General features: G+C 51.3%; 1 protein-coding gene and 1 long non-coding RNA gene across 3 annotated transcripts in view; one reads left to right on the plus strand and one right to left on the minus strand.

Annotated features, from left to right (window-relative positions):
* Positions 1 to 7,995: 7,995 nt before the first annotated feature.
* LOC118969952 (uncharacterized) lies at positions 7,996 to 16,838 on the minus strand. The gene is made up of 4 exons (XR_012126151.1): positions 14,646 to 16,838; positions 14,340 to 14,525; positions 10,691 to 10,783; positions 7,996 to 8,576 (listed from the first exon to the last, which is right to left on the minus strand). It is a non-coding gene; the product is annotated as an uncharacterized lncRNA (long non-coding RNA).
* The window catches only part of C16H6orf132 (chromosome 16 C6orf132 homolog), a 33,135-nt gene continuing 20,089 nt past the window's right edge, over positions 14,505 to 27,550 (plus strand). Inside the window, exons 1-2 of one of the 2 annotated variants that reach the window (XM_037005098.2) lie at positions 14,505 to 14,680; positions 25,499 to 25,605. In XM_037005098.2, coding sequence (XP_036860993.2) covers positions 14,536 to 14,680; positions 25,499 to 25,605 — 252 coding nt within the window. In that variant the 5' untranslated portion in view covers positions 14,505 to 14,535. The remainder of the gene's footprint in view (positions 14,681 to 25,498; positions 25,606 to 27,550) is intronic. The other variant, XM_037005099.2, reaches the window with a different exon arrangement.

Genomic DNA, 27,550 nt, shown 5'->3' on the forward strand with positions numbered 1-27,550 from the left:
CAGCTCTGACACTCGAGGCCATTTTGCTAGTAAGTGAACAGTTAAGAGGCATATTTAATAGAAATTCTAGTAGCTACACAGGAAGCTGTCTTCTTTCGCGCTCACTGTTCTCATCAGGCCCCGTCCTCTCTCCTGCTGGGCCATCCCAGCTTTCTACCCCGTCTCCTGCCTCCCAGTCTCATGCCTTTCCAGCCTGTGCTTCACACTCACGCCAAATTAATCCTTCTGTATTAATGGCGGATCGAATGGCTGCCTCCTCACATTATCTTTTGCTCTCTCTACTGCCTAGAAAATAAAGCCCAAGATCCCTCACCTAGAAGGCAGACCTCTAAAGATGGGGCTCCCCCCTTTCTGTGCTCTGGCCAAACCACCTGCCTGTTATTTCCTGGTCACATCCTGTCCTTCAGGCCTCCCTCCTTTGCTCAGGCTGCTCCTCCAGCCTGGCGTGCCCAGCCTCCCATCCATCTGGGAGACCCTGTCTTCCCTTTTGGCCAGGAGCTTCTTAGGAGCAGTGCTCTCCACCCTTACCCTGGACATAACAGCCTCCAAAATCTGATTCCTTCTTTCACTCCAGAAGGCATTTAGTGGGTATTCACTAAATGTTGGTTCAACTGAACTGTACTCTTAAGGGGTAGTTCCCCTTCCAACCAGTCAGACCACTCTACTTTAGAACATCTCTCATTGTTACAAAGGGTGTCTCCTACCCAACAATGCCCGCTCTTCATAACCAGAACTCTTGGCTGATGGGCCTTGGAAGTCCACCACCCCTGGAGGGGTCCCCCATGGCCACATTTATCACATCGTCTTGATATTTATGTACTCCTTTGTCATCGCCCTCCTTTCTGTCCTGTGACTGAATTGTCTTGTTCACCTCTGATCCCACACCAGCAACCAGGTACCTTCATGGCTAGGACAGTCCAACTCAAAGAACAAGGTGCCTATGTGTCAGGCTGGCTCTGTTCTGCTCCCGTTAAGCTACAACTATCAGAGGAACCCATTCCTGCTCTGCCTGGCCTCACAGCCCTCCAGGCCTCAGGGAACTGGGAGGGAACCCCTTGCTACAGGGTTATTGGAAGCTGAGCCCCTGCCATCTTACAAAAGAAACAGCCAGTACTCAAGTCATAATGTACTCTCCTTTGCATTTAATTTATGAACTATTTGCCCAACTCAAACTGCCCAAGGCTTTTGTTCGGGGCAGTCTTTGCTCCCATAGTCTTTGCTACCAGGAATACATGTGCCCTCGGCTTTGCATTTTGAAATTCTTCCAACCCTTCCAAGCCAGCAGCTCTCTTGACACCTCCTCCAGGAAGCCTCTGATGCTAGAGCCCCTGCCCCTGTCTCACCCTTCTCTGTGCTTCCAGGCACTCAGATGTGGTCCTTTGCTGGACTGGGACTAGGGTGAGGCAAACACATACATTTTAAGGAAGTGCTAACTCTCAGAGTCCTGCCAGGGCACTGTGAGCACTTCCTTACATTCTGCTGTCCTCATCCTGGTCCCAACTCGTGGTCCTTTTGGGCTTCTGCTAATGGTCGAACAGCCTGCAAACTGCTCCCAGTGGTCAGAACCACATCCCACTCACCTCTGTGTCCTCGGGGGCTTAACCTAGTGCTGACACACAACCAAACTAGAGAGAGGGGCGAACAGGTGTTTGGCAGACAGGAGTCTTCCCAGATTTCCAGGCTCAGCCCTGGGGCGTAGGATTACAGGCAGAGGGGCAGGCACTGGAAATGGGCTGTGATGGTAGTAATCGAATGATTTTCTTAGGAGCACAGCACCAAACTCTCTAAATGGATTATCTCTTCTAATCCTCACATTAACCCTTAAAGAAAGGTGTTATTATTAGCTCCATCTGTAGTTGATTCAGACCCGGAGCCTATACCCTTTGATGCATCTGGTGTCGACAGCACTGTGGGGACGGGGCCTGCCAATTCATTTGTGCCTTCATTCTGTCAACTTCCTGAGCTCCTGTTAGGAGTGCTGGGCAGCAGGAAAGTAGCCAGGCTGCCCTCCACAGGCCCCAGGCTCACTGAACAGACAGGAAGTCAGATTTCCAGTTTGGCAGGAACACAGTAGAGAATCCTCGGTTTGAGTTCTGGGTTCTTCAGGGTGGCACAGTGGGAGATTTATTCTATGAATTACCGTCTCTTAGCAGAGCTGAAGATGTGACATTAGTTGTTTCATTCATTCATTCATTCATTCAAAACTATCCTCTTGCATGCCAGGCTCTGGGTGTTCAAGTAACAAAGATAGCGCAAATAGGAGCACCAATCTGAAGCCCCATAGAGCAGAGCTCGTGCCTTCAGCACCCCTGACATCATGTGCTCATACCTCTTTTTGTCCCGGGGCTGTCCTGTGTGTAGCAGGGTTAGCAGCACCCTGGTCTCTGCCCACTCTATCCCCTCCCAGCTGTGAGAGCCAAAAATGCCCGTAGGCCTGCCAGCGCTTCCTGCAGGCAGTGAGAATGGGCTGCGACTACTTCTGTCCTCAGCGTTGAGGCTGACAGCCTGACCTGCAGAACTTTTCTTTCCTGGGCCACAGAAGTGCTTGGTTTCTTCATAGTAAGTATGATTGTGAGGATATGAGGTTCAGGTCCTAGTGCCACTGCAGAAGGGCTCACCTGTGGCTGTGGAGATGAGGGAACCTCAGAGGCCCCACATCCCCCCTGCCCTTCAGTCTTGACCCCCTGGCCCCGGTGCTCCAGGCTTGGGTGGCTGATGTCAGGGGTAAGAGAGGCAGGTGCTTTCAGGATGGCTGGAGGGTCTGACCAGAGACCCCACAGAAGGAAAGGCAACACACTTTGCTAAGAGGATTGAGCTTGTACCAAGTGCCAAGCATTTGCGCTCAGCACAGCCAAAGCTCTTAAGAGTCATTTGGGACGTTACTCCTATTTTCCAAATGTGGAAACTGAGGCTCAGAGGCATCTAAGCATTATCCAAGTTGGTGAGGTGGCATGTCCTTGCCGAAGGCCCCTAGTGACTAGTTGGTGGGGGCACCAGGACAGGAACACCTCCCTCCCTCCCTGCCCCAGCCCAGGCCCAGGCTTGGGCCCTCTTGCCCTGGGTCAGCCTGTTGGCCATGCCCAGCTGCTGCTGCCCCACCACCCAGGGCTCCAGCCCCCCCAGGGATGAGGCCCTCTGAGAAACTGGGGCAAGGGGACAGTCCCTGGGAAGAGGAAGAAGAAGTGAGGGAGGAGGAAGAGAGAAAGAAGGAAGAGGAGATGTAGGACAAGGAGGGGGGAGAGGAGGGAGGGAAGAAGGGGGGAGGGGCAGAGGAGGGCAGGGGAGGAAGAAGCCAGGGCAGCTCCAGCCTCGCCCTGCCCCTTCCAAGGCCTGCCAGCCTCCAGGGACCAACCTCAGAGGGCTGAGAACACCCACCCCTCCCCGGGCCCAGCCCGGCCAGCTCTGGAGGGAGGGTGGGGTCAGGCTGCATACTTCTCAGGTTAACTCTGGGTTTCGTTTTATCATCTTGTCACATCCTGAAATGTCCTTCCTGTCAAGTGCGCTCCATATGCTGTGGGGGGGAGCATGGTGGGGGGGCTAATGGTTGTTTGTGCTTGTGTGTGGATACATGTATAACTTTAGAGAAGTGATTCACAACGGGGACTTTTTTCCCACTAGGGGACATTTGGCAACGCCTGGAGATATTTTTGGTTGTCCCAACTGGGGGTATCCAATGGGTGGAGGCCAGGATGCTGCTAAACATCCCAGAGTGCCCAGGGCAGCCCCACAACAAGGGCCAGTCAGCACCAGCAGTCCGTGATGCCGGGGTGGAGGGGCCTGGGCTGCTGGCTGAGAAAGACCCCACCTGCCCCCTGCAGCCCTCCCCGAAGCCTCCCATTCCGCAGAGAGCAGTGAAGCTTACAGAGCGGGTAGGGGGTCTCACGAGCCCCTCCCCTCCCTTCTGAATCTCACTACCCTCTTTTCACTTGGGTTTGGAGCTACAGCCAAGAGAAGGAACCTGAATGGAACCTTCTGTCCATGACCCCCACAGGCAGACCCCCTCTGAGACCTGTTAGATATACAAATGTATGTTTTTGTCTCTTATACCAGGATTTACAATGGAAAGAGGGTGACTCAGTGGGGTTTTCTGAGTAGGACAGGGGTTTTCTGTGGTATTACTACAGGTCTTCTGGGAAGACACTCTGTCCTCTCAAATAATCCAGGCTGACTGGCGCGTCCGCTAGCCTAGCTCATGCCTTACATTCCACCATTAGTACCTCACTCCTTGATGGGAGGCCTGTGTCCTGCTGCAAAGCAAATGGCACTGGGTGCGGCAGCTAGCAGAGGAATGAGCCTGCACTTTGGAGTTTGCAGCTCCGAGCTCAGGGCCTGCCTCTGCCCTTACAGGTCAGGCAACCTTGGGCAGGTCTTAAGCCCCTTTGAGCTTCAGTTGCCTCATCGGCAAAATGGAGATAATAAGGCTATCTACTCCTCCAGCTTGAGGGGGGAGTGTGATGAGACATGGGCACAATGCAAGTAGCAATTATCACCAGCCTCATCCAGCGGCTACACCTCAGTTTTGAATGTGCTCTTCTGCACCTTTGAGAGTGTGTTTGCTTGCAGAGGACGGGAGAGGGGCTCAGAGGGCTGCAGATGGGGAGGCTGCTGGAGCATGGGGACCTGGAGTTCAAATGACAGCTCCACCTCCCGGGCTAGGTGCCTGATCTTTTGATAATTTATAATACTCTGTGCCTCAGTTTCCCACCTATGAAGTGGGAATAACAAGACAGTCTGTCTTCTAGGGTCCCAAGGATTCAGTGGGATAGCCTACATACAGGGCCTCAATGTCATAAGAGCTCAGTAAACTTCCTGTCTTTATCTGTCACCGTTTGCCTAGAAGATGGGATGTGCAAAAGCATTTGCAGGAAGCATCTTAGGAAGTGAAGGGGCAGAGGAACCAGAGGAGTTGGATAGTGGCCCACTTCCTGGCCCCTTTCCCCAGGGGGACAACAGTGGCACTGCAGTAGGAGAGTAAGACAGGCCGTGGGACTGGCACCAGAACCTTTTGTAAGATGCCCCCAAGCTCTGGGCCACACAGATGGTGGGGTTGGGGCCTTTCTCCTCCTTCCTGCCAATCAAACTTCTGTGGCACCGATGCAGCCCTATGATGTCATCCCACCTGGGACATCCTCGACCAGGGTCTTCCTTGGTGGTGAGATGCAACTTCCAGTGGCCAGGGACTCCAGGGGCTCCCTGGGACACCTGGAAGGGACTCTGAGGAGGCCAAGGTGGGGAGAACTTATGTGACAGGGGCATTGTGGTGGTTCTTTGACAACACAATTCCTTCTGTCTCCCTAAGGAGACAAGGCACAGGGCTAGAGGCTGAAGTGTCACTGACCTGCTCTATATATCATTCTTCCCGCAATCTTCCAGGACACATGAACTGTGGGTAGGGGGGTAAGTGGAGAGAGGAGGAAATCATCGTAGTTATTCAGGTACCTCCAGAAGTCCTAATGTTCCCCCAGACCCTCAACATGTCCTAAGAAATCACTGGCAGGGAGGAAATGTATCCAGCCAGCTCTCCATTTCCCTCCCCTCCCATCCCTTCCTTCCAAATTACAGAGATGATGGATGGAGGGACGGAAGCATGCATGGATGGTCAGACAGACCCTTCCGATTTGAGCCTTGCTCACCTTTTAGCCTCATCTCTTGCTCTTTCCTCTCATTCTGTGCAGTAGCTAATTTCTTAAATATGCCCTGCTCTCTCTCCTCTGAGGCTTTGCATATGCTGTTCTTTTTCCTTCAAACAGTGGATTAGGAGATAAAGGGACAGATGGATAGGTGAATAGACAGGTGGCTGGGTGAGTGGCTGAATAGATGGTAGTGAAAGAATAGGTGGTGGGTGGTATGCTATAGAAGATTGCAGACCCAGGAGTCAGACTCTTTGAACTTGAATCCTAGCTCTACCATTTTGCTAGTTGTGTGACCTTGAGCAAGTAATTGTACTTCTGTTTGTTCATCTGTAAAATGGGTGGGCTAAAGAGCCCTACCTGATAGGGTTGGGCAAAGCAGTTAGGACAGTGCCTAGCAAGGAGCAAGCACTCAATAAATATTAGCTATTATCATATGTGGGTGGGTAACTGGATTGATGGGTAAGTGGCTGAATGGGCTGTCCCCATCTTCAAAAACCAGACCCTCCCCCGCCTCTGTAGCATCCCAATTCCCCAACACCAGACTCGGTAGATACCGTCCAGGGATGTTTCAGAAATCCCTCCTGTAGAAGAGACCTGGGCTTCTCTCTGGGGTGAGTGGTGGTGAGGAAAGTGGGGACCAGCAGGAGGGGGAGAGAGCAAGCTGGTGACTTCCTGCCCTCTGCCACACCGGCTTGGGCTGGCAAGCTTGTTTCCTCACTGGCACTGTCAGCACTGTTGTTTATGGGACCACAGACAGGCTGGGAGATGGCGTGTTGATGACTTGTGTAGCTCTACTCAGATCTCACACCCTGATGGTAATGACCCCTAATTTCCAAGGAGGCTTGGAGGGGCCAGGAGGGGGAGCTGTCAGGGAGGAGGGCGGGGAGGAGCCAGCAGTCAGGGCTTGCCTTGCCAGCCTCTTATCCGGGGATCATCAAGGTTCTGGGGCGATGATACCTTGCTTGGGAGAGGGAGGGCAGGTGGGAACATGGCATTCAGGATAGAGTGGCCAGCATCTCTGACTCTGGGAAGAGTGGCCTGGCTCCCAGCCCAGGGCCTGGGGAACTGTCAGGAGGAGCCCAGGAGGTGGTAGAGGCCTGGGGCAGCAGGGCACCATGACTTAGCACACATTACACCTTGTCTCGGCCAAAGGGGATGAGGTGCAGGGCTGTTGTCAGGAGGCCAGGTGGCCTGAAATGTGCCCTGTCCCCTCTCTGGGCCTGTGCACAGTGACAATGTTGGGTCCCTCCATCTTGGATATTTGAAGGAGGGGGAATCAAGTCATAACCTAAGGACTTCAGGCAGGAATCCTCCTGAGTGACCACAGGACTGGGCACTGCCAAGAGTGTTCTCAGCCCAGGTTGTGCCACCCTCACTGGGGGAGCTTTAAGAGGGGGTAATGGCTGGGGAGACCTCCTTTAGGGAGGCCTGGCCAGTCAAGCCATATCTGTCTTCATTTGTAAATCACAGAACGGTTAAGATCATGGCCTCTGAACCCCTTCTTGTTGGGTTCAAATCCCAGCTCTGCTACTTCTCAGCTGCAGCATTTCCCTTCTCAGTACCTCAGTTTGCAATCTGCAAAGCTAGTATAGAAACACAATATACCCAGAAGGCTTGTTGTGAGGACTAGGTGAGCTGAAAGCACTGCCTGGCGGGTGCTGAGTTATTATACTACTGTCACTTCTAGACTACAGGTGACACTGATGCAGCCCTGCCTCCTGGAAGCCCCCCTTTCTCTGACTTCTCTGCCACTCCACATGTGACCTCATTTCATTCATTATCAAAGTTCCTAGGAGGTAGACTGTGATCTGTATCTGCACTGTGTTCCACGGGTGTTTGGGAAGGATGAGGAGAACTGGTGAGACTCAGGAAGATTCAGCAAGCCCCCCCTGGCACTTTGCCACACACACAGCCTCTGCCCCTCCTGCCCTCTCTGCTGCTGAGGTGCAAGCAGATGGTTTCAAGTGTCCTGCTACTGCCTGGCTCTAAGCAGGCCTGCTTACTTGGACATTCTCTCTATCCCTCCTTACCTGCTGTGTGATTTGGATAGATTATTTGACCTCTCTGATCCTTACTTCTTTTTCCTTTGTTGGCCCTCAAATACAGATAGTTGAGTTATTTATACACCTCACCTTATGATGCATTATCATCACTGGCCTGTGAAGTCTCCTCTCTTGCTGTATTACCCTCCCACCCCCGCCCCTGCCTTTATCTCTAGTCTCCAGCCACGTTCCCCACCCACCCCAGCTGGAGCCAAACATTCTAATGTGCTTAATAACCATCTTTTTGTTCATAGGTGTTCTTGCAAAATACATATAAATATATACATGTAGTTGTTTTGTGCGCAGGTGGCTTTCATTTATATAATGGCACTGTGTTTAGAGCTGTTTCTGTTGATTGCTCTGATCACTTCTGACTGTTTTTAAGATCCCTGTTGCCATATCAGTGTCTAGTTTCTTGCATCCTGTGGCTGTGTAGTCCAGGGACTGTACCCACCACATTTTATGTCTCCCCAGGGCCCCCAGGAGTCTTCAACTCCCCATCCCCACAGACGACAGGGCCATGACATCACATTTGTGTGCCCTAAGGAACTGGGTGAAGGTTTCTTTGGGGTGTATTCCTGAGAACAGAACCGATTGGCCATAGATTATGAGAAAACATAATTTGAAGTCTTTCTTCTTCATTCATAAAATGGGTGTAGTACTCCCTCCCTTGCAGGGCTGACTTGACAGTAGTGGGTTAATGCGTGCAATCCACTCGGGCCCGCCGGTCATGAAAGAGATGCTCACTGAATGGTAGATGTGGCTGGTGTTCCTTCCAGCTCTCAGGGAGAGGGAGAGATTAGCCAGACCCAGGAGGACTCGCACAGAAATGCACCCAGGGCTAGAAGTCCAGTTCTAGGGCTGGTCTCCGCACATGAGTTGTGTGGGGGCACTGCAGTTCCTAGAAGAGACAAACTCATCTTGAATGTCAGAACTTCCTGCTGCCCAAGCACAGGGCCCAGTGCAGAGGAGATGGCTGTGCCCGGGAAATGCTTGATGCCACTCGTTTATCATCCCCTTCCTTAGCCAGAAGTAGCCTTCTCACACAGGAAGTGCCAGACAGCTTCATTTAATATTCTGCCTCTGCTCTGCCAGCCAACAAGCTTTTTAACCAGATGTGAAACCACACCTGAGCATTGGGTCCCACCATCCCATCCTAGTGGTGGAGAGACTGAGGCTCAGTTAGGCACCGAGCTCTCACAGGAGGTGCGTGGTGGAAGTGGCATTAGAACCAACATCCAGGTGCCCCCCTCCAGTGCCTTTTAAAAAAAAGTAAATGCATTCCATGTTAAATTGTGTTGTTATTTGTAAAGTTTTAACTTAAATGATCTACCAACAAACACAACACATTACTAAAAAGTAAAAAATTGCACATGTAGTCCTGCCATTCCAACGGAACCTTCTCAAGGGTCCTGTTTCCTTCCAACCCCGGGCCAATCATGAATACACTTTACTTACAGCTGTGATCTACACGGAATCTTGTAGATCTGTACTTAATCCTCTTTTTTTATACATGCACACAGTTTCAGATTGTGGGATATGTTTTGCAAGGGGCTATTTTTGCCTGGCCTTCAAGGAGACCTTGTGGACCCTGCCCCACCCTGCTTCCTGGGCCCCCGGGGAATTTCCCCTCTTGAGGTTCTTTGTTGAATTGGCACAGCCCTCTCGCAGCCTCTCAGGACCTCTGTTCTGCCTTTGCTGGTCTCTGTTAGCTTCTCCATACCCAAAATCAGGGTAGGGAACGGGCAGGAGCACACAGGTACTAAGTATCTACTGTGAATCAGACTCTCTGGGTACCTTAACCCACTATCTCCTTGCATCTCGTAACAGCCTTACATTAATAGCCCCTGTTTCACAGATGAACAAACTGAGACTCAGAGAGGTGATAACTCAGCCATGGTCACACCCTTGCTAAGCAGCAGAGTCAGGATTCAAACCTATTCTCCAGCAAGCATCCTTCCCACTGTGTCATGGTCCCATCAACACAGCCCATGGTTACAAAGGGGAACGGGTGTCCCCAGTGCCAGAACACACTGCTGCCCACACTCTCAGGCAACGGCAGTGACTTTCTCTGAACCCCCTCCCAGGGTGGAGGAGTCCACATCAGCCGGACTTGCTCTCAGCCTGCCCACGTCTCCTGACACTGCCCAGCCCAGAGGACTGCTGAGGGAGCGAGCACCAGAGCCCACCCTCCCCTGCAGGCTGGAGGAAAGTTTCAGGGGCTGGTCTGGCATCAATTGTCTGCAGCCTGGAGTGAGAGGCTGGAAAGAGGAGCTGCAGTTCAGTAGCATGTGGATTGGGATGATGGGAGCTCTGACTTTTATCCTTAAGAGATGGCTGAGGAGACCTAGGGTGGGGACAAAGGTGACTCTCAGGACTTCTCAGCCTGCCCTTCCCCGCCCCATGCACTCTCCCAGCCAGGAGCACTTGGCTTTGCAGGAGGAAGGGCCATACACTTGACAAAGGCCTGGCTGCGTCACTGCGGTGACTACAACGTCTATCCTACCCCATGTTCCAGAAGCAGCCAGTAAAGTCAGCTCTCAGAAGTTGCTAATTGCCAAGCCAAGACTTAATTAAAGGATGGGGCTTTGGCTGTTTTAAGGGGAGCCTGTTATCTGGCTGTTTCTTTTACTGGGGGAGCAGGTGTGAAGTGTTGCTATTAGGTGGAGTGGGGTATGGGGTGCTGAGCTGGACAGAGAATCAAGCCCTGGCCCTGCCCCAGGGGACTCAGCCTCAAAGGATAACAGGGTGAAACTGGTGGGGAGGTGGTTGGGGGGTGCTGTTCCCCGCCAAGCCCAAGCCTTCCTGAGACTCCTCTGGCCCACCTGAAAACGAATGGAATAGGGGTGAAATGGGTGGTGTAAGGGCAGAGAGAGCCCTGATATCCAGATTCTGCAGCTCAAGCCCTTCTGGTGTCAGGAATCACCCTCATTTCCCCATTTCCTCTGTCTCCAAACAAAATGAACCCACAAAGCAAAAGGAACCAGAAAGGGAGAGAAGTTGATGAACACGTACCAAGTGCCCCCTGTGTTCCTGGCCCTGTGCTGGCGCTTCACATGCAGTATCTACTGAATCATTCCAGGGACGGGTGCTGTCACTGCTCCCATGCTACAGACAGGAAAATGGCTTGGTGTTGGGGTGCTTTTTTTTTTTACTTCCCCCATGCAAGCTGTTTACCAAACCCTTCCTCTCTCCCTAGAAATGTCCCACAAATTAACAACTCTGCCCTTTTTGTTTCTACCACCAGCATGGAAGTCCTGCCCCCCACCCCCTCCTGGATTGTATCAATTGACCAACTGTTAAACCAATTAAGCCACCAATTAAGTGGCTTCTTTGTCCATCCCGAAGCCTACGTTTCTCCTCATCGTCCTCACCCAGCTGCTAGATGAACATCCTTAAGACCCTGCTTTCACCCTTGCCTGCTCAGTGTGACCACTGCCTCTAGGCCACAGCTTCTCAAACCTAGACATGTTCCTGAATCAACTAGGGATCCTGTTAAACACAGAGCATCTGCCAGGTGCCTGGATCCATCAGCTCACTGAATCTCATAACCACCTTAAATTAATAGCCTGTTTTACAGATGAACAAACAGGTTCACAGAGGTTGCCCAACGTCGGGGATGGGGCCAGAGATTCTACATTGCTAAGATCCAGGTGATGCACATGCTGCTGGTTTATGCACCATGCTTCTAGACTAAACTCTCCTGCCTAGTTATTTTTTCTTTAATTTTTAAATAGCAAGTATTAAAGTAAAAATTTTTAAATAGCAAGTGAAAACTCCCTTCCATTCCTATCCCCTCATTTGCCCAGTTCCCCCCACCTCCACCACTAGTAACCACTTTTATTAGTTTCTGATGTATCTTTGCAAAGTTTCTGTGCCAGTACAAGCAAATAAGATCATACATATTTTTCCCCAAATGGTAGCATACTACATACAACATTTTGTCAACAGTGTATCACTTTATCTTGGAGATAAGGACACAGTCAGCTGACTCATTTATTTTTAGAGTTGTATTATTATTCCATTGTGTGAATCTGCCATAATTTATTTAACCAGTCATCCCTAGTGGACAATTTGGGAGGTTTCTGATCTTACCAGCTGGCCTTTTTAAGGCTGTCATACCTTGGCCAACCTTGCTGTGACCTCCCACCCACCCCCCAGTTCCCAGATCCACCACCCTGAGTCCCTGCAGGGGCCTTTGCAACTTCTGACGACCTTTCCAAGACTCTCCAGCCCACCCTGAAAGCATCTCCTCTGGATCCCTGTCCCACTGCTAGTCTCCTCTTCATTTACCTCCCTACTCTTCCCCTCTCCATATGCCTCCCTGTCTCCCCAAAGACACTAAAGCAACCTGAACTCGGGATCATGTCTAATTTATCTGGATCCTTCACAGCCTAGAGCTGGGTACACAGCCGTTCTCGAGAATACTAGTCATATAGTGGAAGCTGTGTATGAATGGAGTGGCTCAATGGTGGTTCTGCTGGGGCTGGTTCAGGGTGTAAGAGCCTGGGAACTACCTAAGGTGGGAGGGACCTCATGCCGCAGAGGTCTCCAAGAGAGAAGCCCCTGTCTTGTGACTGAGTGTCTAGAGCTCTTGGGTGGGTTGTGATGAGGTCTAGGGCACGATGTGGTATCAGAACTTCTCTTGTGTCCTTCCCATGGGGACAACAGGAGGAATCATGGTGTGTAGATATGAGGGGGGAGGGCTAGATGGTATGGGTATGTGCACATGCCCTAGAACAGGTTCCTCCCCTTCTCTGTTAACATCCTTTCATCCTTCATGGGCCAGCTCAAGTTGCAATTCTTCTAAGTAGATTTCCTGGACTTCTCCAGCCCACACTGACCTCCCCTCCTCTGAATTCATTCTGTGAGTATTAATGACTGCAATCGCTGTTCTGAACTTTGTCATCAGGGCCCGCCACCTGAATCATTGTAAACCTTAGCTCCCTGACGAGAGCCGAAGATCCTCTGTGGTAGAAATAAGACTTATATAATTCTCCTGTATCCCCAGGTACTCTAAACCCTCAGCACAGCACTAGGCAACTGAGAGAGCTTTCACGAATACTCCTTGAACAACCAAGAATCGGTTCCAGCAGTGCCATGGCGGTGAGTGGGCTGGGGCAGGTTTGACCACAGGTGTGACTCCAATCAAAATCATTTGGGGAACACAGTGTTTTTAAAGATGGTCCAGTCTACCCCCCTCACCCTCACACCACCTGTTCCTCAGTCCCTCCCCTCCTGGTGGGAAAACAATGATCTCACAGCCACAAGCCCTGGAGGCCCCACTCTTTGTCTCTCTTAACTCTGGAGCAAGTAAAGAGGACTTTGCTGAAATATCACTGTTATGAAAGACAAAAGCAAGGGACTGTGCTTAATCAAGAGATTAGAGGGACATGAAAAGCAAATGCAATGTGTGCATCTTGACTAAGGATTGGGAAAAAAACTAAAATGACATTTTAGGGGATAATTGGGAAATTTTTAATATGGATTATATTTCAGAGAGTAACATTGTCTCTATGTTAAGTTTCTTGAATGTGATAACTTTGTATTATGGTCATTTAGGAGAATGTCCTGTTCTCAGGCAATGAATACAGAAGCATTGGTGGGGGTAGAGATGTGCCATGATACAATTTCAACCTTCAGCAAAATAAAAATGTATAAAAAAAACCACGTGTGTGTGTGTGAAGAGAGGTTGAGCATGTAGATGTGGCAATGTGTTAATAATTGAATCCAGGAAAAAGGATGTGTGAATGTGCCATAATTTATTTAACCAGTCATCTCTAAGTGGACAATTTGGGAGGTTTCTGATCTTACCAGCTGGACTTTTTAAGGGGATGTGCCCCAACTATCTGTGACCCCATCGCCACCAGCACCCCCAGCCTTCCACTCCTGCTGCCCAGAAAGCATCAAAATCTCAATCCTCGGCCTGCTTCCACTCCCCTCCCCACCCCTCCCGCAGCTTTCATAGTCTCCCAAGTCCTCATCTGGCCCCGCCTTCCCAGGCTCAGCTAGGACGGCGGTTCACAGCTGGTCTCGCTGGACAGTGAACTGAACCCTTAAGTGGACTCGACCGTAAGTCTTTAAAAATTACATTCACTTCAGAGAAAATAATAATTTGATGTACAAAAAATGCTAAGATTTAGTCATCCTACCTTCCCTCGGGAGCTCTGTCAAGGAGGAGGCTTCCACCTTTGTCATCAGATAGGATACTAGTTCATTCCTTTTCCTCCTTTTCTTTCTTATGGGCATTTCCATATATCCACTGGTGACCCACAGCCCCCACTCCTGAGGGCCCAAAGAACCCTTCCGCGTGTTAGCTTTGACCAGCCAAGTCCCCGGTGTTGGGCGCAGGAGTGGTTTCCAAAGGTCCCATACTGACCTGCTCCTGACCTGAACCTCTGCAGAGGCAGGGGACTTGCCCGCCTCCTCCCGCCCGGAGAGAGGAGATTGCAGGAGGAGGGCCAGGAGCCTACCTGGGGGAGGGGCGGCTTGTCTCCGCGGCTGGGCGTGGGCTGGGCGAGGTCCCCAGCCCACCGGGGCCGTGCCGACAATGGCCCGTTGTAGAAGGAGGCAGGCAGGAATGCGGCCGGGGGAGTTGGGCGGCGGGGCGGCAGCCGCGGTGGCGGCCGCGGGGCGGGGCCGCGCCCCAGCCGCAGCCTCTTACCTGCCCAGGTAGCTCGCATTTCCAGGCGAGCGGCGGCGCCCTTAGCACCTGTCTTTCGGTGCGCGGGCGCGGAGGACGGCGGGGGACATGACCTGGTAGAGGCCCCTGGGGAGCCGGTGCGGGGTTCAGTCGTCCGGGCCAGGGCAGGGCGAGGGCGGACAGGTCCTTCCCCGGCGCCCGCGCGGCCTGCGGCAGCATGAGAAAAAACCAGACGGTGCAGGGCACCTTCAGCAAACTCTTCGGCAGGAAGCATGCCAACCCCCCCGGCACCTCCCTCTACGCCACCAATCCCCCCTGGATTTTCACCCACGAGGCCCCGGCGGAGGGGCGCAGGGACTTCGGTGAGTGCGCCCTCAGGGAGGGCGCTGGGCTGCCGCGGGCTGCACCTCCCCCCCTGGGGCTGCGGGCGGCGCTGCCTCCTCCGGGCTCCGAGAGTTCCGCGGGCCGGGAGGGCGGGGACGCGGCCGGGCGCGGAGGGGAAGGGACACGTTGGAACCTGCGAACTGGCTGGGTCGGGATAGGAGGGCGGCGCCGCACCGGGGTGTCTGCGGGAAAGCGCCATGGGGGCAGAGAGGTGCGGGGACCTGCGCCGCCCCGCTTCTGATCCTAGGCCTTCTTCTGAGGCGTTTGTTTTCCCTCCTGGGTGGAAGTTGTGTTTGATTATGGCGTGGAATAATTTGCCAGAAAGGCTTCCTGGGGGTTGCAGTGTCTCCCCTTCCCTGGCAGTACGGTTGAGTCAGAAGTGTTCTCCTAAAGTGAGGAGTAGGGGATAGTCCCTTCAGCCGTCACTCTTTCAGTTCTTCGGCTCCCCCAGCCTCCAGCCCTGGCCTCTCCTGGCCCAGGATCATAGGCAAAGAGCAGGCAGGGGCTGCTCTGCGGGTGCCCACACACCGGGCTGTGCCAGGAAAGGCCCAAGCAATATTAACAGGAGCCGCTGGTAGCAGGATACCAGCCTTCGCAAGACACACAGTCACTTGTTGGGGTCACAGGTTTCTGCCAGGTCATCCCCGGGCTTAGACTGTCTAAGGGCTCAGACAGAGGAGCTGGAGATGGGTAATGGAAGCCCAGGAAGCCCCTCCTGACTGCACGTGGTGGTGACCTCTGCAGGCATCAGAAAACACCATGCCTGCCCAGCCCTGTAGCTCTGGCTGTGGGTCACCTTATTACTGCAGCTTTGCGCAGTTTGTACCCTCTGTAACTGACGGAAACAGGAATTCACTTGTTATGTGTGATTCAAGGCTCTGGGTCTAAGGAGGGTCACCCACCCCTGCTTTGGCAAACCTGTCTTGCCACCCCATTACCTTCACCAACCTTTATGGCCATGTTGCCAGGACCCATAGAGGTTGTGATTGTCTCAGCCCTTGCTGTTGGATTCAGTTCAATGCCCAGGTTGTTACAGTTGGGACACAAGTCACCTGGACAGGGGCAGGACAAACAAAATGTCTCTTCTCCCTGTCCCAAGGATCTGAGACCCAGGGGTGAGCAGAGCTAATCATCTGCCATTTAGCCCTTTCTGAGCCTGTGCTATGAAAGATTAAGTGCACAAGGAGCAGAGAAAAGAGATGACCTCTGATTGGAACTAGCATTTGATCTGAGAGGCCAGGGCATCCAGAATTTGCAGAGCAAATAACAGGCTCAAAGGCTAGTTGGGGCAGAGCAGTTTGGAGACATGGTTTAGGAACTTAGAAATAAATACACGTGTGCTGCCAAGTATAACTCTGTGAGGCCTGATCTCTCCTTGCCAATGTAGCAAACATTTATTGACCTCTTCTTAGGTTCCAAAGTCCTTTGTTGTTGACTCATTGAATCCTCATCTACCCTGTGATGCAGGTACTATTATTCCTGTATGACAGATGTGAAGACCGAGGCCCAGGGAGGTTAAGTAATGTGGCCAAGAACACAAAGCTTTAAATGGCTTAGGCAGGATTTTCTTAATTGTGCAATTAAGTGATTTTTAGTAAATTTACAGAGAGTTGTATAGCCATCACCACAATTCAGTTTTAGAACATTTTCATTACCCCAAAATCTCCCTCGTGAGGCAGAGCTAATATTCGAACCCGGCAGTCAGGCTCGAGACCACACTGTTAGCCAGCTTGCTGACTTTGTGTAAGGTAATTCAAGCGTGAATTTGACTTGAGGGGCATCTGCCTGAGAACACCTCTCCCAGCATGCAAGGGGAGACGTCAGACATGCCTTAGACAGTTTTCTACATTTTTGCCTGTGCCCAGGAAGACTGTTGATAGGAATCAATCCCTCCAGTGATGGTGCCCTGTCACGTCCAGCCAGCTGCAGCCTTCACCAGCCTGGGCAGAGCTGCAGCCCAGGCAGCTCCTCCCATTCCCCAGGGCAGGGCTGGCCCTCCAGCTGACTCAGCCTGCTTGTACCCTGCCTGCACTTGGAGGGGTGGAAGACTTGCATCCGGCAGGATGGCTCCTCATTGTTTCCGGGGTGTTCCCCAGGGTGCCAGTGGGTGTGGCAGAGGTCCTCCTCCCTGCTGAACAGGACTTGTGCTTGGGGTTGGGAATGGGAGGGACTAATATTGGGGATTCTGTGATGTCACAGAGATACCAGGCCTGCCTTAGAGTAATGCCTCAATCAATAATGTGGGAGCTAGCCACTCTCTGGGCCTCAGTTTTTCCTTCTGTTAAGTGGGGATGGTGTCCAGACTGCCCACAGCATGGCTTCTTGAGATTGTATATGGCAGTTACAAACTTTGAAGAGCATTAAAAAGAAAAGCCCTAAAGCAAAGATTGGCAAATTATGGCCCTAGCACAAGTCTGGCCCATGGCCTGTTTTTGTAAATAAAGTTTTATTAGGACAGCCAGCCATGCTCATTTAATATTGTCTAGGGCTGCTTTCATGCTGTAAGAACAGAGTTGAGTAGCTGCAGCACAGACATATGGTCCACAAAGTCAAAAATATTTACTAGCTGGCCCTTTTCAGGAAAAAATGTGTTGACTCCTGCATAATTTATTATTATCAGGTCTTTCCCAGCTCTGAGCACTTCCTGCCCTTGCCTGCTTTATTTCCTCTTCCTAACTTTGCTGTAGACAGGAGAAAACTGAGACATGAAGAGGCCGTCTAAAGGTCTCAAGGGGTTAGGATTAGAGTTCCACAGGGTCCCTGAGTCTGACATTCTCTGAGATGTTGGCAGTATCCAGCCCTTGGAGAACAGGTGTGTGTGGCGGTGGGAGAAATCAATGCAGGGGCATGTTAGGGAATTAAGGAGGAAAGGCTTGCTCTGTGGCTACAGCCATGTAAAAATCTGTTTGCACAAGGGTAGGCTGGGTACAGCAGGTAAAATGCAAACAGTCATGTGAAGGTGGTGATGGGCAAATTTTTGGTGGGGGGTAAATTTTTCTTTAAGGAATTTTCCTAACATTTATTCCGGTAAGCAGTAGGAGGGCTTCATTTAATTCAACTGCAATCCTAATTAAGCCTCCTGCCTTCCCCCAGCCCAACAAAGGTCTTAAAAGGCCTCACAATTGTTTTGAAATGCTTGAGAGAGCCGAGATGTGGATCTTTACAAATCCTGTGATAAGAGACAGGTTGCAGGAGCCCGAGACAGGGCTGCCAAGCCCCTCTGGACTCCTACCTTGCCTCTGAGGTTTACTGAACTATGCTTCTTTATCTGCTACCACCCTACCTCTCCTCACCCCGGCACTGGGATGCCCTGCTTGCTGGGGGACTCTCTTTCTTGCCTTGTTCCTGCAAATGCAAATCACCTTTGTTACAACCATGGAGGACACTTATTTAAAATGCAGATTCTGGGGTCCCACCTCAGGCACAGGAAGTCAGAATCCCTGGGCTAGGGCCTAGGGTCTAGATTTTCAACATCCTAGGTGACTCTTCTGTACCAGAAGATTTAAGAATCCTGAGCTTTCTTTCCCCAGATGGAGCTGGGACATTCTCTTTCCCCTTAGGGCTTCCTGCAGGTTCTAAATAAACGTGTGGGGACTGTGGCCAGATCCTTACCAGGAGAACCCAGTTCTCCCTAGGGGTTCTGATATCACTGCTTCTGGGGTCCCCTGACCTTGTGTCCCAGGCCAGGCCAAGCTGCAGAAAGCTGTGACCCCCCAACAGCTAAGCACATTTTTCCGGCCAGAGCCCAGCTGGCACCAACCTACCCGCAAGCTGACCTGTGCATTGAGGGGTGTTGTAAGTTCGGGAAGAGGAAATCCCAGGGCAAAATACCTCAAAAAACCAAAATCAGTCAAAGGGAAAAATAAAGTTTAAAATCCGTTTATTGCTTACAAACTGCAGTCCAGGGCCGTTTCTCTCTTTCCTGCTCCTGCAGAAGCAAAACCAGCCCTCCCCTCCCCTCCCCTCTCGGGTACAGAGAAGCCCTCCTTGCCCAGGTAATTACCCATTGATATGGAGATGAACAACTCTCCACCCCTTAGGAATGATGCAAATACACTAAAGCCATATTTCTTTCCATCTCTGAATGCCTATTGATAATGCAGATATACTAAAGCCAGGTGAGATATTCTGGAAATATTACAATTTTACCCAAGCATGTTTTTCTGGCCAGAGCCCAGATGGCACCAAGCTACCAACAAGCTGACCTGTGCATTGAAGGGTGTGAAAGAAATTGTTTAGTCTTGTTCCCTAGAGGTGTGCTGTGGTTTGCTGGCAGTTCAGTACACATGCACACCCTCTCTACTGCCCCATTATATAAGCTGCTCTTGTCCCTGCAGTTCAACTCCAGAAAGCCAGGCCCTTGCTTGACCATTGCAGACCAGCTACAGGGTGCCCCTCCTCTCCCAGCCAATAAGTCAACAATAATTATAATATCTTCATCATTATTACTGTCAATATTTATTGAACCAGACACTGTGCTAAAACTAAAAACTCCATTTCTTAATGGAGGAAACAGACTCAGAAAGCTCAGACAGGTTCAATGTCTCAAAGTCATTTCAGTTCAAGGCAGCTCAAACATTAACATGCATCCGATCACCTGGACCTTGTTAAGATCAGATTCTGATGTGGTAGATTTGGGATGGACGGAGACCGCTCTGCTGACAAGTTCCCCAGTGAAGTCCTTCCGCAGGTGCAGACCATACTCTGAGTAGCACATCCCAGCTAGGGGGCAGAGGGCCCTCTTAGCTGCACTGTCCCCATCCAGCCCCCACCCGCAAGGTTTCTCCCTTCTCTTCCCCCCTGCTCTGCTCTGTGGCTCCCCACTCCAGCCCAGCCCAGCCTATGTGTTCTCTCTGCCCTTGGACAAAGGCCTCTCTCAGGCATGGGTCAGGCCTGCTGGGGCTTGCTGGGACAGACTGGCCTTTTCAGGTTTCTGTCATATGGACCTGTTAATTAGCAAGGAAGGGCCTCATTAGTGCCATTTGAGGGTTACATTCACATGGGACCCCCTGCTGTTTCCATGAAAGGCTAGGGCTCCCCTAGTGGATGGCCCACGTCAGTGGGGTAGATGTGGAGGGGTCTGTTTTTGGGTTTTGGGTTACTCTGGGTCAAGGTGACAAACTCCCCCAGCTAAAGTCCCACCCCACCGAAGCCCCTGGAATGCGGTTAGACTCATACTGGGGCCATTTAGAGGCCCCACACCCTCACCCCAGCCGTCCTCTCCCTCCTCTCCCCCTGCTTGCTTCTTTCACCCCCCAGATTTGGGGAGTTCCTGCAAAATAAAAGTAATTATCCCTATTTGGCAGGTGGGGAAATTGAGCCTGAGAAAGTGCCCCTACGTCCTCAGATATTACATGAAGGAGCTGGGGAGTGACCCTGGATCAGATCTGTAGAGCCGCTTGTTTCTTCCAGGTCTTACCAACTTCCAAGTCTCACTCTGGAAAAACAGGGGACCAAGTGAAGAAATTCTGGATATCTGCACCAGTTCTCTGCTGTGCTGGCTCTGACCAGGGGGAACTGGATTCTAGAGTGGGTTTCTTGGGCTTTAATCCTGTCCCGTTTTACTTACCAGCTGTGGATCTTGGGCATGGGATTAACCCTCTGAGCCTGTTTCCTCATCTGCAAAAGGGAATAATAAGAGTACCTCCCACTGGTATGCCTGGGAGTGTAAAGAGCACTTAGAATGGTGCCTAGTTCGTAATACATGCTTAGCAGATGTTAGACATTTGGGGTTTTATTACTAGTTTTCTCTTCAGCTGGGACCTGTCTAGGATTTAGGAAAGAGCTGGATAACTGTCCCACACCTCAGCCTCCGCAGAGCAGCACGGGCAGTTTCAGGGCTCAGGGAGGAATTGCCTTTTACCAAGCTTCCAGCCCGGAGCTCCGTGAGAAAAGAAATGCCAAAGACCTGGTGGAAGTTTGGGGAGAATCCCCAAAGCTGGCCATTCACACTTATTACATATGTGCACACAGATGCACATGTAACACACATACGTAACACACGCACATGTAACACATGCACACACACAGCCCCAGACCAAGAGAACCAGGTCAGCCTGTTTGGAGAGGCAGCAAGCCCTGTGTAAGCCAGTGTAGGGCACTACCTTATTTGTGCCGGGAGCCCAGCACTGCAAATTGTGCGCCTCATTTGGGCCCCAGCACCACCACTGTTCTGCAGTCTTGGGCCAGCCCCGCCCACTCAAGGACTAGAGAGCAAAGGGCCACCTACCTCCCGGCGCTGTCCCCCATGGGGACCGTTGTTGACCCATAATTTGCCAGTGAAATGAACTGACTCAGTTCAGAGCCCAAACCCCTGGTGGAGTGAGGTAAGGTGGGGCTGAGAGAGCCCAGAGATGATGACACTAAGCTCCGCTCCCCATTATTGGACACAAATTATCTTCCAGGTGCTATGCTGACCTGTTGCACACTTAGTCTCATTCAGCCTCACACCAACACCCAGTAGAGACCAGTGCTCACATTGCAGAGATGAGGAAACAGCTTCAGAGAGGTCTCGTAACATGCCCAAGACCCTACCCTCAGTAAGCTGTGGAGAGGGGATGGAACCCAGGCTTGTCTGGGCTCTGAGCCCATGCACGGTCTGGACCCCGTGCCATCCTGCCTCCCTTCCCAGCTGAGGAGTGGTGGCCTACCTAGGTGTCTCTGATTTGGGGCCAAGTCTCAGCCCAGGCAGCCTCAGCCCCGGTGTAAGGTCCCTCAAGCAGACGGTGGGATCAGGAAGGGAGCTGCCATCCCCACCTGGACATCTGAGGTGCAACCTTCCTGCTGAAACAGGTGTGGCACCAATAATTATTTTTGGACTGGGTTTTGGGATATTAAATGGTATTTTCATATGTGAACTCGAATCCTTGAGGAAGTGTGAGTGAAAGCAGAGACGCTTTCATTCTTGTGAGTGTGTGAGGGAGAAATGTGCCCAAATGTAAAGGACACAGTCCTGTCAGAAAGAGGATTACATCTGGTGGGGAGCTGAGATTGTTTTAATGATCAGGTTTGGGTAAATGGAGGCAGATAGGGACCTCCTCCTATTTTATCTCTGCGGTACTTTTTAGATGAATTTGCCAGATAGAGAGGCTTGAGTTTGTATCTTGGTGGGGCTGTGGCCCACCTGGGGGTCAGGCTCTGCTCAGAACTGGCTCGTGGGGTTTCCCAAGGCTTCTTGGCTGCTGGAAGTGCCCCCGGGATCTCCTGCAGGTGCCCCCTCTCTGGAAGCTCCTGGTGGCTCTTTCCACTTTCCTGAACTTCACCTGGATGTTCCCTGGCTGCCTCTCTGATGCGTGCGGCAGGCTTAACGCCTCCCAGACTCCCAGGACTCTTCCAGTGGGGAAGGAATCAAGTAGGAAGGCAGGCACAGAGGGGGTTTCCAAGCTTCCAGGAGGATGAGATGCTTGGATAGACCTCTTTTTTCTAACTGAACAGTCTCATTGTGTCCTCAGGGAAAATTTTCCAGCATCCTCTCTGTCACCCCTTCGCCTCCTCACTTTCCCTTCCTCACAGGCCCTCCTTTATCTCCTCAACTGAAGGGACATTTCTCAGGAGGGCCCATTCTAGGATCCCTGACACCGATCTAAGCCAAGTTCTTGTATTTCCAAAGGAAAAATCCCCAAGGCTGGGCTCTACTGTCTTTCTGTTTAGTTTTGGACCTTGACCTTGAGGCTGGGAAAACCCAAGTCCTGACCTTGAACCCTGGAGGACCTAGCTTATGGTGGTGGCCACTTTTGCCTCAGCTGCTGGTGAGCCTTAGCCAGTCGGTAACCAAGCCCGGGTCTGAAGGGCCAGGGAAAGTCTGTCAGTTTCTAGCCACACCTCTTTCTCGCCTTCCTTTCTTTTTCTTTTTCTAAAAATAACCTACATGTGTTATCTTACAGTACTGTAGGTCGGAGGTCTGACACTGGTCTCACTGGGCTAGAATTAAAGTGTCAACAAGACTCTGTCCCTCCCTAGGGTGCTAGGGGAGAATCTGTTTTCTTGCCTTGTCCGGCTGCCAGAGGCCACCTGCGTTCCTCGGCTTGTGGCACCCCTCCATCTTCAAAGCCAGCAAGGGCCAGTCGAGTCTTTCTGACATCACATCACTTTGACTCTGCTTCTGTCATCACATTTCCCATCCCTGATTCTGAGGCACACCTCTCAGAACCGGGAAATCAAATTGGGTTTCCAAGAGGTGCCTCCATGTGGAGGGAGCCCCCTGGGCCTTCCACCCTGCTTCATCCACAGCTGTTCACCTCTGACAGCTTTTCCAGAGGACAGCTGTATTCTTAGAAAGGTTTCCTCTGATGAAAACAACCCCAAACTGAGATGACGGTGCCTGGGAGCCAGCGCTGAGTCATGGGATCTGTGCGATGGTTAGAACACCCACGTGGGGGTTAGATCTGGCTCTGCCCTGACCTGGGTGTGGCCAAGGGCAAGCTGCTTCACCTCCTGCCTCTCCCCAGCACTGCTCCTTGGCAACAGCCAACCCTCCCTTACCCTCAAATAGCACCCTGGCCCTTGCATCCCCATCCTCCCATACGTGTCCTGTAAATGGCAGGATTAGGATTCCCCGCTTTGAGAGCAGAGCATGTAATGGCTCAGAGTTCAGCCCCAGAGCAGGGACCCTGGCATCATCACTTACTTTAGGGCTTTGGGCAAGTTACTAGACCACTCTGTGCCTCAGTTTCCTCAACTGTGAAATGGGGATGACGACAGTACCAATTGCATGGAGCTGTTTTGAGAATTAGGTGAGTTAACAATGTGCAAAATGCTTAGAACGGTGCCTGGCCTATTAAAATTGCTCAGTAAGTTTTACCTATTATTATATTATTCTACTATTATAATGGTCACCCTGTCAGCTTCCTCATTTCTAAAGCTCCTAGGCCCACAAGAACAGTAGCCATTAATATCATGATAGTTGTGAGGAGGAGGCGCTCTAGACCCCAAAACTAGTACAGATCAAATGAAATAGAAGGTCTACCTGGGAGTGAGCCTCTCACGCAGTGCCTGCGTTAATACCGCCCCCCCACCCCACCCTCCGCCCAGTCCTGCTAAGGGCCCAGCAGCTCTGTCACCTTAGGTCTAGGGCCTTGGAGACCACACAGTGCTATCTAGAGAATGTCTCAGGAGATCCTGGTGCCAACACACAGACTCTCAGAAGCCAGCAAGTATCAAGCGGGCTTTACTGGTAGAATTTAGTGGTAGCTGTTGGGTGTATCCAGTCATCTCTACTTTCAGTTGGCACTGACTGGGACAAATCCACACTCTTATAACCACACTGCCACCCTGGCCCCTGGCATCTTGGTCTCCAGCCTCAGGCATGGAGCCCGGCGGCGGTACCTGGGTGATCATCTCTGCCCGGAGCGGAGTGCACAGGTGCGGAGCACATGGAGAACCCACCTCTTTGGCCCCTTTTGAAAGGTGGAGAATCTTAAATGTAGCAGCCGGCTCTCTGCCTGGTAGGGCAGCATACCAGGCACCCTGCATGCAGTTCCTGGGGTGTATCCAGGAGCCTCCATGTCACATACAATGCCCAGATTCTCTTTAAAAGCTGTGACTGTACATGTAGGAATTTGGGTAAATGTATTCTGATTCCAGGGCCTCCTGGACAATCCCTGCCTATTTTGATTAAATCATTTGGCTTTCTTGGAATTTCACCCTAAAGTCACATGCCAGGGGAAAGGTAATCATAGTTTGTTCAATGTTCCAGATAGGAAGATTTTAGTTCAGAGCTCAGTCACAGAGCAGGGACCTTGACCACCACAAGCCGAGGACTTTAACGTTTCTTCTCTTCCCGCTCTGTTATAGGGAGGAGAAAGTCCCCCATGCCCTGTTAAATGGACGAAAGCCCTCCTTGCTCATGACCAACACAGTAGGAGGTCCACAGTGACCTTTGCCTTTAGGAGGGGACAGTGTGAGCCTGTAACAGGATATGAAATTTTTATCAGTAGAGGAAAATTGGTTGAGAAAATAGGAATGAGTTCTAACACCTTCCTCACTACTATAGAAACAGCCCAGAGCATAGACCCAGTAACTGGAGGAAGAGAAAGGCCCTTGAATTATCTTCCTACAGAGAAAGCTCAGGTTTGTTGAGGACTGACTAGTTGTGGGCCACGCTCACTCCTCACAGCAGTCCTATGAGGTCAGCACTGTCAGCACTCCCATTGTATAGATGGGAAAACTGAAGCCTGGAGAGGTTACGCAACACGGACAGTCAGTGGCAGAGCGGGGCTTTGTACTATATCACATGGACCCTGCTGTCCCGCTCCTCCTGCTCTGCCCTCATGGAGGCAGCAAACGGAACCGTGCACGGAAGCCTCTCTAGTTCGGAGCTAAGGGAACCCCGACTTAGAGGAGGGCTGGAGGTGGGTGTTGGGCCACCAGAGGCAGCAAGTGCCCTCACCTGCTCTGCTTGTTCCAGATTAGAAAGTCAAACACTTGAGAGGAAAGCCAGCGTGTGTTCCTCCCTCCCTCAGAGATAAGCTTAGCTAGGGCCAAGCTCTCAGGGCCCCAAAAGGAGGGACAACTTGTCCTGTAAGGACCTGGAAGGAAGGATCAGGAGAGAGATGTCTGTGGGGGGCTTAATGCCAGGAGCACTGAGGGAGCCCAGGAAACTGCCCCCTGGAGCGCCTCCCAATCCTGCTTCATGTGTGCATTAGCGCACACCCCATCGCAGTGGGTGCTGAGCCGAGTCAAACAGGAGCCAGGTGTAAGGTCTGGCTTTCCTCATGGGAACTGCAGGGCCGAGGGAACTTGACAGGCCCACAGGCCTTTGATCCCCACTCATGGTCTCCCTCACTTGTCTCCTCTAGATGGGATCTGTTACGGAGACAATCGGTTTGACACAGTGAGTGAGTCAGGAACAGCCACGGTGAAAGCCCGGCCTAGGGTCCGGCCCCTGCTGACCTTCCTTCCACTGGTGAGTACAGTTCTGCTCTTAGTCTAAAGGTCTGCCCTGGACGGGCCATCCTGTCTGGCACAAGGGAGGCAGCCCCAGCTGGACGTAAGCCTCAACCTCTATCTGTTCCCTTCATTCCTGCTGCCAACCCAGGGCAGCTACATGGCTGAGACTCACCGCAGAAAGGCTGGGATTAGGGATTTCAGCTCCTCTGGGTAGAAACCCAAGGGGAGGTTATGGGGAACTTTTATGCAGAGGTGACACAGTGATGGGTATTTCCTGCCAAGTAGGATTCATATTCCACAGTCACTGATGGCTGTGTACTCTGTGCCAGGTCCGCACTGGATACTGGCATGCGGAGATGACTGAGCCAGCATTGCTGCTCCCGAGGCAGGACACAGATGAGTAAGCAGACTATTAGAACATAGGCTAGAGCAGGGGTAGCTGAGCCAGCCACAGTAGGTGGTCAAGGAGGGCTTCCTGGAAGAAGTAACACCTGTGTGGTCTTGAAGGACAAATAGCAGTGATCCTTGGGTGGAGAGCATTTGGAACAGATTAGTTTGTGTGTCTGAAACTGCACTAAACCGAACTCCCTCTGGAGCCTGTGGTTGGGCTTTTGTTCTTTGACAAGGGAGAGACTGTGACTGCCCTGTGGACCTGTTCTGTTTCCTGGGATGAGAGCTCTGGATTTTTCTGGGATGGTCTAACCTAGCACTGTCCAATAAAAATATATGAGCCTCATATGTAATTTTAAATTTTCCAGTAGCTACATTAAAAGTAAAAAGAAATAGGTGAAATTAGTTTCAATAATATATTTTACTTAATCCAATATATTCAGAAGATTATCATTTCAACGTTTAATCAATGCAAAAAAGACTAATGAAAATTAGTTTCAGTAATACATTTTACTTAACTCAGCATATTCAAAAGATGATCATATCAACATTTAATCAATGCAGAAACTAATGAGATGTTTTACATTCTTTTTCTCATTAGTCTTCAAAATCTGGGGTGCTACACTTAGAGTACATACCTCCCACTTCTAACTGGTGACATTTCAAGTGCTCAGTAACTGCTTGTGGCCACTGGCTACTATGTTGAACAGCCCAGGTCTGGATCCTAAACAGTCAGCTCCGTAAGTTCTAGGTTCACTCCTGTCTGTCAGACCTGGATACTGCTTGGGACAGTACTGTCACTGGGGTCCACGAGGATTTGTACCGCCTAGGCCAACGAGGCACCAATCCGGGTCTGAGTTCACAGGGGCCTGTTAGACCTCATGGCACCCTCGCCTTGGTCCCTGGCAAATTCTGCCCAGCACTGCCTGGGACAACCACCTCCCTCTCTCCATACCAATTTTGTCTGGCTTGTCCAACCTCACCAACCAGACCTAGAGATTCTAGATGGGAGAGACCAAGTCTTAACATTCTCCTTGCTGCATCATCAAGAACTACAGTGGGGGGCTGAGCACACAGACCTCTTGGAATACAACTTTAAAAAATTAATTTTCTCCTTAGAAAAGCAATTTGTGGACATTTTAGAGAAATACAGAAAGTACACCACCATTAGCAAAAAGGTATAAAGCAAATGAATCAGTCCCTGCCTATTTTTCCAGAGATGCAGAAAACAGTTCCAGGGGGCATTCCCCCCATAAATACAGATGAAATAATTTTGAGATTTTCTATTGCTGGAGGTGAATTAGATTCTCTGCCTTTATCTCCTGTAACACACATACTCAGAATTAGAGCAGTGTCGGCCTAGGGCTGACACACCAAGACCTGTCTTGGTTGTTAAAATATCGAAGTAAATGGCTGTGGCCCCTTGAGTGGCTCTTGCTGTCCTGGCCCCTCCCTCAGATCTGAACCAGCAACTAAAGGCTTAGTGCAGCTCAGCTGACTTTGTTCTGATTGGCTGATATCATGTATTTTCCCCACCCCCTCCCCTCACCCCGACTTTGGACACCTCTGTA

The sequence above is a fragment of the Manis javanica genome, chromosome 16 (genome assembly GCF_040802235.1).
Source record: "Manis javanica isolate MJ-LG chromosome 16, MJ_LKY, whole genome shotgun sequence".
Classification (NCBI taxonomy): domain Eukaryota; kingdom Metazoa; phylum Chordata; class Mammalia; order Pholidota; family Manidae; genus Manis; species Manis javanica.